The 19439-nt window shown below is 42.4% G+C and overlaps 1 protein-coding gene and 1 long non-coding RNA gene across 6 annotated transcripts in view; one reads left to right on the top strand and one right to left on the bottom strand.

Moving 5' to 3' along the window:
* XPO4 (exportin 4) overlaps nt 1–13245 on the top strand; it is an 84135-nt gene extending 70890 nt beyond the window's left edge. For 4 of the 5 annotated variants that reach the window (XM_019715688.2, XM_074330132.1, XM_019715690.2 and 1 more), the window contains 10 exons: nt 1164–1323; nt 1815–1984; nt 2839–3013; nt 5701–5994; nt 6983–7163; nt 8547–8665; nt 10044–10174; nt 10724–10841; nt 11146–11238; nt 13025–13245. In XM_019715688.2, the coding sequence (XP_019571247.1) occupies nt 1164–1323; nt 1815–1984; nt 2839–3013; nt 5701–5994; nt 6983–7163; nt 8547–8665; nt 10044–10174; nt 10724–10841; nt 11146–11238; nt 13025–13222 (1639 nt within the window). In that variant the 3' untranslated portion in view covers nt 13223–13245. The remainder of the gene's footprint in view (nt 1–1163; nt 1324–1814; nt 1985–2838; nt 3014–5700; nt 5995–6982; nt 7164–8546; nt 8666–10043; nt 10175–10723; nt 10842–11145; nt 11239–13024) is intronic. The other variant, XM_074330130.1, reaches the window with a different exon arrangement.
* LOC141571088 (uncharacterized) lies at nt 1394–8552 on the bottom strand. The gene is made up of 3 exons (XR_012495630.1): nt 8404–8552; nt 1881–1964; nt 1394–1445 (listed from the first exon to the last, which is right to left on the bottom strand). It is a non-coding gene; the product is annotated as an uncharacterized LOC141571088 (long non-coding RNA).
* Nucleotides 13246–19439: the final 6194 nt, after the last annotated feature.

The following is a 19439-nucleotide window of genomic DNA, read 5'->3' as shown; positions in this document are numbered from 1 at the left end:
TAGGTTGCAAATTGTGTCATTTAAAACTATTCTCACGGGAAAAAACCTGATACATCAACTTAAATGTATTGTGAGGCTGTTAGGGTATTTTTGTTCACATACACCCTAAAATAATTTTTAAAGTGAGCACTAGTGGTATAGGGAGTATGTATAGTGCAAAAAGGGGTTTGTGAGCAGAACCTTACAAACCACCTGTGTGAAGAAGTCAGAGGAGGAGGAGGAAGATGTCAGACTAGGAGAGAGGGAGAAACAGAGTGGGGACTCGGGAGTGCCAGGGGCCATCTCAGAAGGGCAGCATGGTCAGCAGGCTCTGGCCGTGTGACATGGCCAGGTGGATAAAACGCTGAAGCCTGCCCGAGAGATTCCATCACAAGGAGACCATGTCAATCACCTTGAGGGCAGCAGACCTCAGGGGATAACAGACCCTGTCTTGGTGCTGATACTCACAGTAATCATGTGATAATGGTTCTTTCCAATCAGTCCTTGCTGCTGGGCCTTTTAGCTGAAGTCAAGTTAAATGTGCCCCACTTCTGCTGTGCGCTCCCCTACTCCCACCCCAGAACAGAGACTGACTTATCTGTGCATCGTGCTGTTATGAACACCACATAGCCATGAGTTACGCGACTTAGGGAAGGACATTGTGTGCAAGATTTTTATTTTTAAATTAACCCTTAAGAATCAAGTTTATTAGGAAATAAATGGGAATATCAGATTTAGAGACAAGACTCCGTATATAGAACATTGTGTGGCAGTCAATTACCAGAGCCTGCACCTTAAAGCCAATCTATGAGACAGACAGTGCCAGCCATGGCAGAGGGAGGTAGTGTGGTGGGCTGAGGGCTTTAATGTTTGCTCTGAACTTTTGATTTTCTGTACTTCTCCATCTTAAACCTGAAAAATCTCCTAAGATGGTAATGTAGCTACAGCTTCAACAGATGTAAGTCTGGCCATGACTCCTCTCCCTTGCTTTGTTTCATTTCCTACTTCCCAAAGGGTCAGCAATAGTGGGGCATTTTTCCACAACCTTAGTGATGAAAATGTCAACTGTATCCTGGCCTGAATCCAGGGAGTTGAGATACAAAAAGGAACTTTTATGAAGACAGTATGGTTAGACAGCCAACAAATAGATCAGAGAATAAATGACTTCTCTTTTATACCTGCAGGCTGTTATCTGCCATTCTGAGAGTTTCAGAAGTTGAGTCTCGGGCAATAAGAGCAGACCTCACTCACCTGCTGAGCCCTCAGATGGGGAAAGACATTGTCTGGTTCCTGAAACGCTGGGCCAAGACTTACCTGCTGGTGGATGAGAAGCTGTATGATCAGGTCAGAATGCGAAGCTGTTGAACTTCGCTTGCATTCGTGATGGTGGCAGATGTAGAAATGAGGACATTTTTCTTGGTGATTTTCTCGCCAAAGTGTGACTAAGTGCTGAATGGACATTCTCCCTGTTGAAGAGAGTTGTATACTATTTTAATAACTCCTCTTAGAGCATATCGTTTGAGCTTATTTTAACCAATTTTCAGTTATACATTGCTATTTGAGAATGGGTCAGTTTATGCTCTTTGTATGTGGTATAAAAACCATGTTAGCGTGTTAATAACAATGATTAAAGCTGACAGGAAAATCACATTGGAAAACGTAAGTGGATCGAGGATGTCTCTTTTGGACTTAATGGAAATGAATTCATTTCTGAAATTGACGTGAAGTAAGCAGTAGTTTATACTTAGATGCTCGTTTTAGTCTGATTTTTCTATGGATTTTTTTTTCAGTTTATCTTTTTTTCTGGCCTAAATAAAATTGTTTTCTCTCTTAAGATAAGTCTGCCATTCAGCACAGCATTCGGAGCAGACACCGAGGGTTCTCAGTGGATTATTGGCTACCTCTTACAGAAAGTCATCAGCAACCTCTCAGTGTGGAGCAGTGAGCAGGACCTCGCGAACGACACCGTGCAGCTGCTTGTCACGCTGGTGGAAAGAAGAGAGAGGTAAGCTGACTGGTTGCAAGAGGCAGTCTCCGTGCGTGCGTGCGTGGGTGCAACTTCGCGTGCGTGCGTGGGTGCAACTTCAGTTTGCTTTTTTGTGTAGTATTTTCAAGTGGCAAACAATTACAAGTTCCTAAGGTCCAGGTAGACCCTGCATGTTTGGAGCAGTGTGTTTAACAAACAATGTCATATTGTTACAAATGCAGGTAGGGCCCTCCGCTGTTAAGAGTGAGGATGGGCTCAACTGTTCAGAATTTGGCATCAGAGTATCTTATGAGTAACATATGTTTAGTTTAGTAATTTATTTAGAAATTAAAAGTGTTAAAAGCACTTTAATATAGAATAGTCTCATTTGATTTTTCACGTATCCTAATAGTATTACCACATTTTAAAGATGAGAAAAACTGATACTTTAATAATACATTTAATTTAATTTTGCAAAGTAAAATTTTTAATGGCTTCTACAGCAAATTCTGGAAATGTTTTTATTTTTCTTACCAAATAGGCATATGATTACTGTTATTACTATTGTCATTGGCTACTGTTTATTAAATTCTTATAATTTACTAGGCTCTGTTCCAAGCATTTCCTGTAGAGTATCTTATTTAATCACGTCAATCTCCGCCATGAGATTTGGGGCTGTCATTGCTATCCCTACTTTACAGATCAGAGAGATTAAGTACATTTTACATTGTCAGATTACCAGCGGGATTTGAGTACAAGCTGTGAGATTCCAAAGTCTATGCCAAGTTTACTGCACTTCAAAAATATTTAAATCTAACCACTCCCATTTTGGTTTACTTAGTCTACGTACAGTGTAAGTAGTGCATCTTGTATTTTGTTGTTTCTTCTCACAGGGCCAACTTGGTAATTCAGTGTGAAAACTGGTGGAATTTAGCTAAGCAGTTTGCCAGCCGAAGCCCACCTCTGAATTTCCTGTCCAGTCCTGTGCAGAGGTCACTGATGAAGGCTCTTGTCTTGGGAGGTTTCGCACATATGGACACAGAGACCAAACAGCAGTACTGGACGGAGGTGACAGTTCCTGTTTACGTTGCCCCCTCTTGTGTAATTACTTGTTTTGTGTATGTTTTGCCGGAAAATGGTCTGTGGAGACATAACCGTGTTAGTCATGGCTATTCTGACATTTTTCCTTCCTAATGAGTAGGCTGGAGCTTATTATTTCACAAATCTCTTATGACTTGTCCACACCTGCTGATATGATGACATTGACTATTATTAAGTATTCCGTAGTTTAGGCACATTTTCCCCAACTCAGATGAAAGCCTGAACTAGTGTATTAATTCTTCATCAACGATCAGTGAGATGCAGCTTGTCTTGAACAAGAAGATATGAATTAACCACTGTATTAGTTTGCCAGGCTGCTGTGACAGAATACTGCCAATGTGTGGCTTAAATAACAGAAGTGTGTCGTCTCCCAGGTCTGGAGGCTGGACGTCTGAGGTCCAGGTCTCGGTTGCTGGTTCTCCCTGAGTCTGCGAGGGAGCCTTGCCAGCCTCCGCCCAGCTTCTGGTGGTCTGCGGGCGGCTTCCATGTTCCTTGGCTTGTCATCACCCCATCTCTGCCTTCATCTTGACGGGACATTCTCCACGTCTGCATGTCTGTGTCCAACTGTCCCCTTTGTAAGGGCACCAGTCACACAGGATTATGGGCCACCCTAATGACCCCATCTTAATTTAACCAATTACATCTGAAACAACCCTATTTTCACATTAGGGCATGTTCTGAGGTACTAGGCGTTTGGATTTCACATACCAACTTTGGGGTGACATACTTCAACCCCTGACAACCAGCAGGGGTGTTGTCTCATATAATAAGCTTTAAATTGGGAACCAGCTATTACCAGTATATGCAGCTTGCCACCCTTAGTCATTGCTTGAGAAGGGACAGACAATAGGCAGGTGTGACCTCGGGAGCAGATGGAAAACCAGGCTGACCATGTATTTCTAGTTTAAATCATTGTATTATGATAGTACAGCTTCATGAATATGCCTGTTCACTCATACCCAGCGCAGCACTGGTTATCTGAAGTTACGTTCTATGTAAGAGGAGTTGGAAAGGGAAAAAACTGGCAAGAGCTTATGTTGGGCTTGACCGTGTAGAACAGAGGTTGGCAAACTATAGCCCACAGACGAAATCCGACCTGCTGTCTGCTTTTATAAATAAAGTTTTATTGAAGCCTGTTCACGTTCAATTGTTACATCTTGTCTGTGGCTGCTTTTGCACTACAGTGCAGTCGTAACTGAGTAGTTGGGCCAGAGGTAGTGTGTCCTGCCAAGTCTAAAGTAGGTACCCTCTGGCCCATTACAGAAAACAGTTTGCCAGTCCCTACTGTGGAGCCTTATTTTATTGGAAAGAGATGAGGATAGTGGCAGAATTCTGTGAATGGTGTTGAGGAAGTTGTGTTCTGTGATTTGTGGTTCCTTCTCTCTCTCTCTCTCTCTCTCTCTCTCTCTCTCTCTCTCTCTCTCTCTTTCAACTAAATTATTTAAGGAAGTGAGATGAAAGCATGCACTTACAGTTTTCCATAAATAATTTTTTAATTGAGATGTAATTGACATGCAGGATAAGGGTTTGACTTACATATATTGTGAAATGATTACTCAATAAGTTATCATCCATCATGTCATATTGACACAATAAAAATAAAAGGTAAAAAACGAAAAGAAGGTTTTTCCTTGTGATGATGACTCAGGATTTCCTCTCCTAACTTTCCTATATACCAGACAGCAGTATTAGCTGTCATCACCATGTTGTGTAACACATCCCTAGTGTGTGTGTGTTTTATAACTGGAAGTTTGTACCTTTTGACCATCTTTCTCCAATTCCCCCTCTCCCCACTTCCACCTCTGAAACCAAAACTTTTTCTATGAGTTTGTTGGTTTTTTTTTTTTTAATAGATTCCACATATAAGTGAGGTCATATGGCATTTGTCTTTCTCTGTCTGACTTATTTCACTGAGCACAATACCCTCTAGATCCATCCATGTTGTCTCAACAGCAGGATGTCCTTATTTTTCTTTATGGCTGAATTAGTATTTCTGTGTGTGTGTGTGTGTGTGTGTGTGTGTGTGTGTGTGTGTGTGCTCGCATTTAAAATATATAGACACATACACCACAACTTCTGTGTCCAGTCATCAATCGACGAGCACTCAGGTTGTTTCCATGTCTTGGCCACCGTGAATAGCGCTGCTGTGGACATGGGGTGCAGGTGTCTTCTAATTAGCGTTTTCCTTTCCTCAGAATATATTCCAAGTGGAATTGCTGGGTCATAAGGTACTTCTAGTTTAAAATTTTTGAGGAACTGCTCGCTATCCTGTTTTCCATAGAAGCTGCACCATTTTACCTTCTCACCAGGAGCACACAAGTTTCCCTTTTCTCCACAGCCTCGCCAGCACGTGTTATCTCATCTTTTTGATCATGGCCATTCTGACCGGTGTGAGGTGATATCTCATGGTGGCTTTGATTTTTGAGCATCTTTTCATGTATTGTGTGTTTCTCTTTCTGCCAGAAGATTTGATGACTCTCAAAATGGGAAATATAATGTATGATTCAAATATTCTTTGTTTTCTATGCTTTTTCTACCTCCAGCAATTAGAACTATTTTGGAAAGTGACCATCCAAGTTGAGGACATGAAGTTGAAGAGATCAATGAAGTATGTAAATCGACCTTTTAAGAAAATTTGTCTTTCATTTTTGTAGGTTCTTCAGCCACTTCAGCAGCGATTCTTAAGAGTGATAAATCAAGAGAATTTCCAGCAGATGTGTCAGCAGGAGGAAGTCAAGCAGGAAATCACTACGACGCTCGAGGCCCTGTGTGGCATTGCAGAGGCCACCCAGATTGACAACGTAGCAATCCTTTTTAATTTTTTAATGGACTTTCTTACCAACTGCATTGGGCTAATGGAAGTTTACAAAAACACCCCAGAGACTGTCAATCTCATCATAGAAGTTTTTGTTGAAGTTGCACATAAACAGATATGCTATCTTGGAGAGGTGAGCACTTCCTACTTTATCCTCAGGATGAAGACTCCCTAAAGCTGGAACACAATAGGAAATGCTTTACTTCAGGTTTAGTGAACATTATCTGAAGTATTTTCACGCCTCCAAAAGATTTTTCAAAAAGACTATTTTCAAAAGAACTCATTATTCAGAGGAAGACATATTGAATGAATATAAATTCTTGCCCTAAAAATATGTTAATGTCTTTGGGCTAATATGTTATTAAATCAAATTCATCCAAATGAGGAATATTTGATAAAACAAATGGATTATGGTAGAAAATTTTAACCAGTTTTTCTGGTAGAAACCCAAGGCTTAAAATTTCAAATGGCAATTTGTATCTTATGTTTTGTAAATCAGATGCGTGTTGAGACACACTAACTTCTTCTATATTCAATAAACAAAGATGTATTTTTTGTCCCATTAAGTTATTTAGAAAGCTGTTTAAAACAGTCTTAATATATTTGTATTTATTAGCAGATTAGTGTAAATCTTGTCCCAAATCATTTAATATGGGCTCCTGATTTGTAATTGTTTTTGTCAGGTCAAAAGTGAGGTTATATTTTAAGTAGTATATATATAGTCACAGATGCATTACTGAGAGAGCAGGCCAGTTCCATTTATTCTGTTTGTGACTTCTGTTTGGTGCTCTGTGCTTTTGCAAGTCATAAGTTTTAAATCTTAAAATTATCAGCGTTATGTAAGAAGTAAAAGCAGTTCTGTTGCTTAAATTTTATTATCTAGTATTACCTCTTTAGTCAAATGAACAAAAACATGGATGTCAAATTTTATTGTTTGAAAACTGCTAGTATTTTAAACATAACTAATCTTCAGTAGATGCTTTTTTGTTTTTGTTTTAATATAGTTTGAAGCAAGTATCTAGTAGGATTTAGAGTCAATTTACTAGATTATATTTTTAAATGTCTTTACTGTTTAGATTAGGTCCTACCCAGGAGCATAACCTGTGTGTGCTTTCTTGCAGTCCAAAGCCATGAACCTGTACGAGGCCTGCCTTACTCTGTTGCAAGTATACTCTAAGAATAACCTGGGGCGCCAGCGGATAGACGTCACAGCGGAGGAGGAGCAGTACCAAGACCTCCTGCTCATCATGGAGCTGCTCACCAACCTTCTGAGCAAGGAGTTCATAGACTTCAGCGACACCGGTAGGGGGCCGGCCGCGAGGGCAGACCTTGTTGTTTCTATTAAAGCAAAGGAGGATTTTCCTTCGGTGAAATCCTTTGACAAAGTTCCATCCATGTACAGAGCAGATGCAGGTGTCATCTGTGCGGGTAAAGCGAGGCTGGCCGGCCCCCCCTCTGATAATAATAGTATCACTGTTGATTAGGTCCTTCCTGAACGCCAGGCACTGCTCATAGCACCGTGGCGTGAAGTCGGCGCCACTGTCACACGAATTTGACAGATGAGCAGAGGGGCACAGGAGGTTGTCACGTCACTGGCACACAGACACCGGGAAGTTGCAGGGCCCCTGCGCCGCTGCCCTGGGAAACCCCGGCACTCCAGAGTGCAGCGTGGGGGCCGTTGTCGGGGTGGGACGGACTGGACTCGAGCTCTCAGGCCCCCCCTGCGGAAACCTCGCAGGGGTGCACCGACAGCACAGCCCTGGGGACTCGGCCAGCCTTCCGTGCCAGTGCTGTGGGGATGCCTTGTCAGTTGCCTCTGGGGGTGTAGGCACCCAGGCCAGAGCCGGGCCCCCGAGGGACCTGACTCAGAGTCAAGAGCTAATACTGAAAGGCATTTAGAGGGAGATGCCCCGCAGCCTCCCAGGTTGATGGTACAGGTTGCACATCCTGCCCATGTTCTGAGGATAAATGGTAGAGCACATACAGGTGATGGGAGGTGTTCACAATAAAAAGCAAAAAGATTAAAATCACAATAAAACATTAAGAAAAGAAGTTGGGGCTAAAACACTCAGGATTAAAAGTAGGAAATATGGGTAAAAAGAATAAGGGTAAATAGAGTTGAAGTTTAGAAGAAAGAAAAACGAAGACTTAAAATAGAAAATGATAGTATTAGCTGATAAAATATATGGTAAAGGGAAGATAATATTTTTAAGTAATTATTTTTAAAATAAAGTTAATAGGTGAGATAAAATATTTCAAATATTGTAAAGTAAAACGAACATCCTAGGCAGCCTATTAATAGTGTAACTGGAGAGGGAGCTGGTAGCCAGAGCTGGGTCCCCTAAGAGGTAAAGTAGGTATTACTGTGGAAATTATCTAACTCACAGTATGACCAGCATGCAATGGAGTAGATTCTACTTTTCAAAATATTGATTGAGCTCTAATAGAATAATGTGTAATGTAGAACACAGAATGTCTTCTGTATCGAGTACTCAGAGACCCTAAAAAGCTAAATTCAAAAGGGTGACCGTGGGCCACTTACCAGCTATGTCACCATGCGCTTTGCGGGTCCCTGTGCTTGGGGGTTGAGTGTGTTTCACTGCCATGAGGGTGGAATGTGTCCAGCTTTGTGGACGTTGCACTGCTCCAGCTGTCAGACTGCATGCACTCTTTCTGTCTCACCAGATGAAGTGTTCAGAGGACATGAGCCGGGACAAGCGGCGGGCAGGTCTGTGTCCGCAGCTGACGTGGTTCTGTACGGGGTGAACCTCATCCTGCCCTTGATGTCACAAGACCTCTTAAAGGTAATTGAGGAGGGTGGATGTGAGCATTGAAATGCGTGAGTTCCAGGCCCCAGGAGAGTTTAGACAAGAACGTGCCTCTAGTTTAACTGGGTGTCTGCGTTCCTGCTTATCTAAGTACATGTGAACGTGGAGCGTCTGCGTCCCTGCTCTGTGTCGTTCACACTCGTGCCTGCTGCTCAGGACACAGGCCCCCACTCAGTCCTGCCCAGAGTCCCGCGTTCATGAGGCACTAGGGACAGGAGCAGTGCTTCCTCTCGAGGCTGCGTCCTCACGTCAGCAGTCTCGACTCTCTCACCGCTTGTCATTAAGCAGATGAAGTAAGTTAGGCATGTAGGTGCACACCTGCCTCTGATCCTTCTGAGCACCATTCTCAGATTGAGGGATTAAGCAGGGAAGGAATTACAGGTCACTCCATGTGGAAATCAGGTGGTAGGGACCCACAATCACACAGCTTTTCCTTTCTGTACCTTCTGACTACGTTGTGCCGCAGTCTCACCGCTCAGAGTTGAGGGGCTGGTGGTAAGGTGCCCTTTCTTACAAGTCTTCTCACCAGCTGTCGCAAGACAGTGAGGGTGGGGACAGGCACATGGGTGCGTGCACAGTGGTGGGACGCAGGCAAGCAGGACGGAGAGACTGAGATGCACTCGGAAGGTGAGTGTCCGAGTGGGAGGGCTGCAGAGTTCCAGCCTGGTGGGCAGTCACCATGTGCTCTCGTGATAGATGTCTCTGTTGGGAAGGATTCTGGTGACCCATGAGCCACGTTCATACACAGCCTGTAGGATGGAGCAGTTCAGTCAGCTTGGGTAATGATTGGCTTGTAGGGCTTTTTGTTTTTTTGAAATAAAGCATTAAACATTTAGACTTGTATTTTCTTAAGTGAGGTTAAATTAGATCGCCTACTTTTTACCTCAGTTCTGCAGGTCTGTCCGATCAGAAATTAGATTTGGGGAGTGTGAAGGGCTGACTACTCTGTTCTACGAATACTTGAAACAGTTGGTGTTACCTTCTCGTGTTTTCCAACACGCTTGAATGCAGATAAACACATTTGCGGAACAGTTTATTTACGGGGCGTTTAATAATTTGAGATGTGGCTGCTTTGTTTACTTTTTCCAGGTAAACACGTAGAATTATCTGGAATTGGTTGTAGCTTTTATTATTCAGAAGATAATTGTTTCTACTATGCATTATTTTCCTATTAGTTACAAAAATATTCCCTTTAACTTATTTTTACATTTAATTAGGTCTTTGTGTTTTCTATATCTTGTATGTGTTTTAAAGAAATCATTATACTTAGAGGCTTATCTGTTATTACTTTACTTTTTAATGAAAATAGAAAAGATACCATTAAGCATCTAAATATTTAACTTTTCTTTTTCAGTTTCCAACCCTTTGTAATCAGTACTACAAATTAATCACATTTATCTGTGAGATTTTTCCTGAAAAAATACCACAGCTTCCTGAAGATCTTTTTAAAAGTCTGATGTACTCCCTAGAACTAGGAATGACGTCATATCCTTTAAATGAACATCATTGTCACTTGTCACTTGAGGGAGAGAGCCTACCTGAAGAAAAGTTTTTAAAATTCGTGTTTTTCTTTTTTCTTTTGTGGTTCAGTTTTACTTCTTTAAAAAGTCACCATCTCGATAACTGCCCTAATTCTTTGGGGTTTTTTGTTAGTTTGTCTCATCTTGTCCTTTCACAGATCCCAGAGGCATTGGTCCCCTGGTCCCTAAATCACTTTTTTATTAAGTGCCCCAGTTAATAATGTCATACACTGTTGCTGAGCATCTGATCTTAGCTCCCTGACAGAAGGGAATGCCAGGGCTTTTTATCAGGTGTGTGCCTCATGATCAGAAACATGCTGTGAGTCTCCAACCCCAGACCCCAGACACTCAGGGATCAGCTCCACACCTTGGGGGTCTTTTCTTCTCACATAGCTCAGTGAAGATATCGCACTGATATACTACCTCCCTGTATTCACGTCTGGAAACAGCCATCTGATAGTAGCTGTAAGTCAGGTGTGTCCGCTCTGGTTTGTTCTTTGACCTTCATGATCAGGATGAGTTCGGAGGTTTGCCAGCTGTGCCTGGAGGCTCTGACACCGCTGGCTGAGCAGTGTGCCAAGGCCCAGGAGACAGACTCCCCGCTGTTCCTCGCCACACGGCACTTCCTGAAGGTAAGGCGCTTGGGTGGTTACGTCATTGCCCATAATTCTCTCAAATGAGGACACACTCACCTTCTCTCATGGCCAAGGAGATAATTACTCTGACACACAACCCTCCACTTCTGTTCTGTGTTCTTGAAAACAGATGTGAATACCATAGGGAGTTTGATAACTTGATTGTTATACCACAGCGAGTAATTGCATCTGTATCCTCTCCTTGGCTTTAAAACACCATTTTTTCTAATTTTCAGATTTATTTGATAATAAGTATGGAATGGGGAATGGTCTTACTCAGAGGTCCCCTGTGTCCTTTCAGCTGGCGTTTGATATGCTGGTTCTGCAAAAGCACAACACGGAGATGACGACGGCGGCTGGCGAGGCCTTCTACACGCTGGTGTGCTTGCATCAGGTAGTGCTCAGAGGGGTGCTCCCTCGCCGGGCTGCCTGTGGCTCAGGCTGCAGCACGGGCCCGGGAGGCCCTGCTTCCTCACACCCCATTTATAGCCTGCACCGCTGTGAGCCATCCTTTGCATGGTCACAGCCCTAAGTATGTCCTGCCACGGCGGTGCTAGGAACCAGGCATCAACGTCAGGGGATGACGGGGACGTGCTTTCTGTCCCTGAGGAACTCAGTTTTGTTAGGAAAACAAGATGAGTGAGACTGGGCACGCAGAGGACGCTGCCTTCAAAGAGTCTGGAGAGCACAGTGTGGTACTGCCGATTACGGTGTGGGGAACAGTGTCTTTTCTTTCCTCTTTTTTTTTGAGCTTTTAGAGACTCAAGCACTCACTGATACTGGGTTAAGGTTATTCTGGGTCACCTTTGTCCCTTCCCTGTCCCAGTAGAGTAAGGACCCATCAACTGTACGAGAAGAATCATACTTGGTCATCAGCTGCCTCAGTTTCCCAGAACCTCCCCCTGCCCCCCATATGTCCCAGCATGACTAAGGGATTGGCTAGAGAAGCCTTGACATTAGTTTTTAAGTGTAGAGACCATAGCATTTGCTGTGACTGGTGCTCAGGGTTTCATTTTATTTCCCCTTTTGAAAAGATAGGATTTCAGGGTGGTCTTCATACCACTTGAAGACCCCCGGCCGGCGGCTGCCCGGCCCGTCTGCCCCGAGCTGCAGGTCCTCGGGGTTTCACTCAGGGCCTTTCTCTGTCACTGATTTCCAGTTGCTTCCTAGGAAGAGAGGCTTCTCGTCCCCACATACGTAAGCCGTACGTTGTGGTTACCTTGTAAAAGCTTCGCACCTTGTAGGAGACAGAGCAGGCCTGGGGTGGGTGAGGCCAGTGTCCTGCTGGTCTGGCCCACAGGCTTGGCTGTTTCTGGCCCTTTCTGTTTTCTCGCCGGCGAGCAGGCCTGTCCCTTGGGGGCAATTAGGGCAGCTGCTCTGGCTCCAGGCTGTGGGTGGGGGTGGGGTGCTGCACCTTGCTCGTCTCTTTCCGAAATGTAGTTGACGTTTGGTTTCACCACAAGAAGCTAATGAAAAATGGTGGCAGACCAGCCTTTTTTCAAGAGAGCTTATCTTGGAAAGCTGTGCTGGTTGAATCTACCTTAGCTCCAGCCCCGCCCTCTGTTTAAGGCTTTATTATGGGGGCACTGAAGACAAAGGCTCCGTGCATAGCCTGTGCCCTGGTGTGGCCCGAGCTCCTGCGCCCTCCCAGAGCCACTGGCACAGTGCTGACTGGCAGCTGCATGCGCAGTCATTCAGGCATTGTCCTTCCACTTGGAGAGCAGACTGACACCCTCCTGCTCTGCCACGGGCTCCCAACAGCTCCCACCATATTTGTGTGCAGCCTCTGGGAAACGCAGTCAGGCTGCAGACTTAGGTTCCCTATAAAATGCAATACACAGGGGTCATGTGGTTTGAAAACAGAGGTGGTAACACAACAAAACTGGTGATCACATGGCTTCTGCAGCCGAACAGCCTGGATTCTCACTCAGGGGCCTGACTAATCTCACTGTGTGAGAACTGCCACCTGTCACCTGAAAGCAGGAGCATCCACAGAGCCTGGTACCTCGTAGGGTTGTTCTGACAGGTGAGCAGTCTGTTGTGTATGGCAAGCTTTCAGTAAGTGCTGACCTGTAGGAAGAGCTGCCTACCTGGCCTCTGAGAGGTGCCCAGGGCGTGACGCCAGGAACTACCCATGTTTGAGGAAGGCTGTTCTTACGTGCTCTTTCTCTCTTCAATAGGCTGAATATTCTGAATTGGTCGAAACATTACTGTCAAGTCAACAAGACCCCATCATTTACCAGAGACTGGCAGATGCCTTCAACAAGCTCACCGCAAGCAGCACGCCCCCCACGCTGGACCGGAAGCAAAAGATGGCCTTCCTAAAGAGTTTAGAGGAGTTTATGGCAAATGTTGGTGGGCTCCTGTGTGTAAAATAAAGAACAAAACTATGCCTAATTCAGACCCTTTCTGCAAAGTGCCCTGACTTGCTAACAGGTGACTGAGTGTTGTTCTGCCCCCAGTTCCTTGGCCACTTGGGATTTTGGAGAGCCTGGCGGTGTGATTGTAATGTGACATGGGAGAGGTCAGCCTCGAGCCAGTGTTGCTGTTAGGGGCCAGCCATCACTCATATGTGTCTTGTAGGTTTTGAAGGGTGACTTAACATTTTCAAAATGAGATTCCATACATGTGCAGACGGGTGGGCACCAGGAGATCACAGTCAGTGCCTTTTGCCTTTGTCAAGCGTTAGGTGGCTAGCCAAAGCCTAGAGCTTCTGCCATGAAGTATTAGGTGGCCGCATGCTCGGCAGGTTCTCAGACATTGTCCGTGAACCACCCGCGTCACGGGAGCTGGGCCAGCGGACACCTGCGGAGTCAGAGCTCCCGTTGGCGGGCCCTGGCGGTCTCAGCGGCAAAAGCTCCTCCCTTGGCCACCCCACAAGTTTTGAATCGAGGCAGAGGATGTTGAAACCGCAAGAGGTTTTGTGCTTTCGTGCTTTTTCTTCCCTTTGATGGTTCGAAGGAACTGTCAGCTGGTGTCTGTGGTCTCCGCAGGGACGCTCGCAACCGCTCTTTTATAACGTCTGCTGGTGTTGCAGGTTTTGTATAACAGGCATCTGAGCATTCTTGGATGCCTGAACTTGAGGAAAATACATGTACATTTTTGTTCCATAAAAAGAACTTTAGGAACTGTAGCTATTTCATTGCCTTAATTTTAAGAAGAAAGTACACAAAAAGAGCAGACTTGTTTTAGTAAGAAATCCAGTCTTGCTGCTTCCGAGTTGGTGAGGCTGTGATGCGGTGAGCCTGGTGCCCTGTTGATGGTGTGTCCTGTGGGTCTGTGCCACGAGAGGTTTGCGCATGTGGTCTGACTGTGTTTCTGCCCAGCCTCGCAGCTCTGCTCTGAACGGCTTGTTGAGCAATAACCACTTTAAAGAATGGGAATGACTGCTTCCCGCCGACTGTTATACATCAAGGCATTAGGGGCAGTAATGATGCCAGGGTTGGTGTTTCCTCACTTCACAGGAGCCACATAAACTTAATTTAAGAGGTAAACGCATCCTCTAGTTTGCTTTTCTAATCAGGAGTTTTGTACTGCTGCCACGCTCCCCCTTGGATTATGGGAATGAAAACTAGTGTGTAAACTGTAGGCATATGGAACTGCCTGCTGCCATGCAGCACTGCTGGGAGGGCGGGTGTCCTGCTGTGTCCTTGGCGCCCACGTGCTCGGCTGGCTGTGGAGCATGGGGTTGCTGTCTGATGGCAGAGTGTGCTCCTTCATACGTGACGCTGTGCATGTGTGTGTAACTGCCCCTGACAGCTCCAGCTGCCAGAACTGGAGTGTGTGAGCTAGACCCAGTCTGCACGTGTGACACCAGACATGCGCTGGTGCAAAGCCTGGAGCCCTAACTTTGAGGAATATTTCTTTTAATTTGATCACCATTTGATAACAACTGAGGTAGAGCAAAAACGTCTTAAAAGACAGCTAGGAAACAACCAGTATCACATCATGAAATACACGTATTTTAAAAACACTTTGAACACTTTGAGGTTTCTTCTCTTTCCTGTAAAGAACTTGAAGTCATGAGCACCAGGAATCACTTTGATTGGCACTGTCTCACTGTCTGTGTCCCAGCTCATGCGGGTAGTGTGAGCCTTGTGTGTCTGTGTGATAAGTGCAACCCCTTTGCCAGAGGGCCCTGAAACTGACTGGGCAGGTCCGTTGGCCATGGCAACCGTAACCAGGTTACTATAGTACACAAACAGGAGTAGGAAAGAAATGCCCTGGTACATGGAAAGGTATCTGTATTTAACAACGTTTATCTAGATGGAAATGTATTTAACTAAATTCGTCTAGATGCGATTATAATACTGCAGTTTCATTAGACTGCTTTTAATTAAAACAAGATTTACTTCAGATTGGACCAAACAATACTTAATGTTAATTAGTGGCAAACTGGAAAACAATGCCACCAGCATTTTTAGGTAATGGGGATGCCACTTAATTGCAACAGCTAGACTCCTCAAGTGTTTGTGTGTGTGTGTGTGTGTGTGTGTGTGTGTGTGTGTGTGTGTGTGTGTTCCTAATCGGATATTTGTTTACTTTGGGTCTTGTGTTTTATTTTGTCCAGTTTTGTCTTTAGCTATGTTTATTGACTTTTCAGTTTTTTTGGATTTTGTTTCAGTGCTCTTGGCCCAGTGGGTGTCGAGAATACTGGCTTAATTCTGACAAATTGCTTCTTTTTTTTTTTTTTTTTTAAAATTAAACTGTTGTCAAGAGAGTTTTAAAAACAAAAACATTATTTGTGCCTCCTTTATATATATATATATATATATATATATATATATATATATATATGTTAAAGGGACACTGTCGAGTATTTGATTTTTGAGAAATTTTATGTTATATGAAATTTCTGTTGTTTATGTATAGTAACCTTTAGCCTCTAGTTTTCAATTCATTTTTTGATTTTATTTTTCTTGGCCCATTTGTTTCCCAAGGCACAATCACTAAGGACAATTTGTACTTTCACAATTGGTATTCATGTTACAGCACCTGTAACTATATTCTTGTAGCCTTGTTAAAAGGATTGGCTTCTTTTTATCGTCCTGGATGGGTGGCTGCCTGGGTAGCTAAATTACTAGTCAGTACTTGACAGTGTCCTTTTCAGCACCATCATGTGGGTCTTTCTGCCTCACTGTCTTTTAATTGTTGGAAGGCAGGGGAGTGACATGTTAACATCACTGCATTGAGTTTTTGTCTGGTGTGACATTTTATGTAAAACAAACAAAAACTGCAGTCTTTCAAACTAATTTTAAGAATTTAGTCTTATTTCATTGTAAGCCATGTATCTAATTTTATTACATTATTCTGTTCAGATGAGATGGTCACTACCTTTTTTTCACATTTTTTGTTTCAAAGCGCAGCATCTCTAATTCCCCCCTCAATCTGACACTCTCCTTACTGTCTTTGATTGAACTTTCTCTTTTAGCAAAAATGTTGACTGTATTTCTAATGTCACCATGTTTCCCATTTCTGTTAATACTTGGGTGAACTCAAGTATCGAAGGGAATGAACTCTTGATTTCAAGGATTTCAAGTCTGAGTACCCTAGTATACAGTGTTGATTGAGTCCTTAAAATATGATTTTTGTCTGTTACAGTTTAGTTGTTTCTGTTTGCCACCTCTGTCATTACAGGTGGTTGTCATTAGACCTTACTAAGTTAGCTGTGACAGATAGTTATCATTATTGGTTCCTGAATAAAATATTAACTGTTACGACAGAAGGAACCTCAATACTTCTTAGGGTTTTTTTGTTTGTTTGTTTGTTTGTGTGTTTGTTTGTTTTTTAAACCAGAGAATAAGGAATTGATTTGGATATGAGTTTTTAACATAATTTCCTGGAAACGCTTCTACAAGACAACATAGCTGATTTGAGGATATAATAATGTTTTAAATTATTTTAAAATGTAAGTGGATATTCTCTGACTTGGTAACTATGTCCTGAAAACACTGCATTTAAGAATTCTTTAAAAATCGATTTCGTAAACTTAAAAATGTCCACGTTAGGTATATTGCTGAGCTCAAATTAAAGTGCCATGGTTCAAGTTGAACTGAAACATTTAATTTAAATGTAGAAATGTAAAGTCATCCTAATGGTTATGATGGGAGCCCATGACATATTTAGCCAAAGAGTAGATATGGTTCAGGTAAAGATAGGAGCTGAACAACAGGGCATCCCTTCTGTCCTGAGAGGATGGATAGCGTGACCGGTCTCTCTCCCTGGCTCCCAGTCCAAGTCTTTGTGAAGACTGAACCATCTGAGACGCTTGGGTGCTGATGGGAGGCTGGCCTGCACATCTGCATCCCAGGGTCTATGTCCTCCTCCCCCGCGGCGGTTTGCTCCTACCTGTCCCCAGGCTTTCCCAGCAGTGGAGAGGTTTTTTCCTCCTTTCCTGTCTATATTCTTAGGCCTCGCTATTAGGAGCTATCAGGTATGTACTAATAGCTAACCTTCTGAGCCTGAAATTAAATATTGCACCTGCCCTATGTACCTAACGGATCTCAAGTGTGTTATGAGTCCAGGCTTCCGGTGTGGTGTCTTCTACCACATAAAATTATGACATTGCAAAGACGGGGGTGTGGTTCGCTGTCTGCACAGAGAAGCTCCATGCAGTGACTTTGGTTTCATCGTCACAAAATATTACCACTGCTACAATTGAGCACATGTACAATTTTTTAAATTTATAAATATTAAAAATTTAAACTTACACTAAGACTTTTCAGTTTTTTGAAGAGACCCAGGGGTAAGTTTACTGTTTTAACTATTTACCTCTATTAACATTACTAATGAAGTTATAAAGTTACATTTAATTTTTCAAAAGATGCTACAATACGATTTTAGGAAATAAATCAAAGTTATGTATTGAGCCAGTTATAAGATGAATATCAAGTTGATAAAATTTTATTTGTATTTTTTAAATCCACAAATGGAAGTTAAAATGTGTCTTTTCACTAAATATTTTTATTACATTTTTGTTTTGACCGTGTGTGATTTGTCCATGGGTATTTAGCTAGACTGTTTTATGAAACTGATTGAAATGGTGCTAGTTTATTTACCATCATAGGAGATTGACACTGGGGTCATTACACAGTCATAAAATAATTAAAAATAAAAACATGATGACATATCTGTATAGATAAAGACTTGCATTACCTTCTGGGAGAATACCCAACCTTAATAGAATATCCAGGATTCAGAAAGAAAACGTTTTGTTTAATTCTGTAATACTGAGCATATTTATTTTTATCTCAGCTCACAGTCTTAGAAACAATTTTAGAGTTAGTCATTAAATCATTGTATTTGGGGCATATTTGTAGTAAATATTTTTAGTGGTTTCGGTCATTGTTTTTGGTCTTTCAGGTAAAGTGGAAAATTACATTCTGCTGTGTGTTAGATTGTCCCCTTTTATCTAATCTTAAATCTTGTAAACGTATGCAGTGAAAAGTTAATTTTTTAAGAAAAAATATATGTATTTTAAACTTGATTTTGCTTTGAATATTCATTGATTTATAATGATATTTCTTAGATTAGATTGAGATTTGAGTCCACTCCGAGGGTGGATAAAGAAAATTCAGGTTTAAGAGGACAAAGCAGAGTAGGTGTTGGACTTTTTGTTTTCTCTCTTTAATAAGGATGGTACCCTGGGCAAAAGCTAATCATCTGTCATTTGGGAGAGCCATAGATGATTTTAAAGATTCCAAATATAGAAATCTGATACTGTTCTTAAAAGACATCTCTAAAAATACAGTTGGTGTATATTGAGTGGTTTATATTGAGTGGTTTATGAATGATGCCTTCTGTATGTTAGATTATGAATTTTTTTTTCTTTTAAACATGGGATCCCAGATTGGGTCTTTGTAATCTCAAATGCCATTTCAATTTTAGTGTTTTAAAACTAAGTGGAAGTAGGGGGCATATTTGGTGATGTTAATGAGAAAATCTTTTGCTCAGAAACTCCATACAGCACTGATGTCAGCATACTGTCAAAATTCTAGCACATATATCAGAACCCTGCTGAACTCTTTCAATATAAATTATTCTTCCCAAAGAAAAAAATTGAGACACACTGATGGATAAAATATAGTAATAGATGCTCAATAAATTCCATTACATTTAAAGTCTGAGAACACATTTTGCTCCATTAGGTAACTGCCCTAACACAAAGTCTAATGCATGATGGTCATTTTTAAATACTGTGATATCTTCACACCAGTACAGTGTGCCCTTAGAGCCCCAGCCACAATCACCATGATGCTATTGTGATCGAGTTCACTATAGTTACTGTATTTTTTTTAAACAAAGTTATTTGAGCATTTCAGTTTCTGCTGAATATGCTCATTCCTACAACAACAAAATCCTGATTTCCGAAGTGAGTTTCATGCATCACTAATTCTTTGTAACTTAGCTGTTACCACATAAATTGGAGAAATAACACAAGTTTCTTTGCTGTGTTAAGTTAAAGGCTTTACCATACCAATGCCCAGTGTGAAGATCTTAATCAGATTTTCCTCGTCTTACCGTGTTTCCTCGAAAATAAGAGCCACCCCGAAAATAAGCCCTAGTTAAGATCATCAGTCAGACGGACACATTTAA

Source organism: Rhinolophus sinicus, linkage group LG04 (assembly GCF_036562045.2).
Source record: "Rhinolophus sinicus isolate RSC01 linkage group LG04, ASM3656204v1, whole genome shotgun sequence".
In the NCBI taxonomy this organism is placed as follows: domain Eukaryota; kingdom Metazoa; phylum Chordata; class Mammalia; order Chiroptera; family Rhinolophidae; genus Rhinolophus; species Rhinolophus sinicus.
Note: the sequence above shows the minus strand (reverse complement) of the source record. Positions and strands in the feature narration are given on the sequence as shown.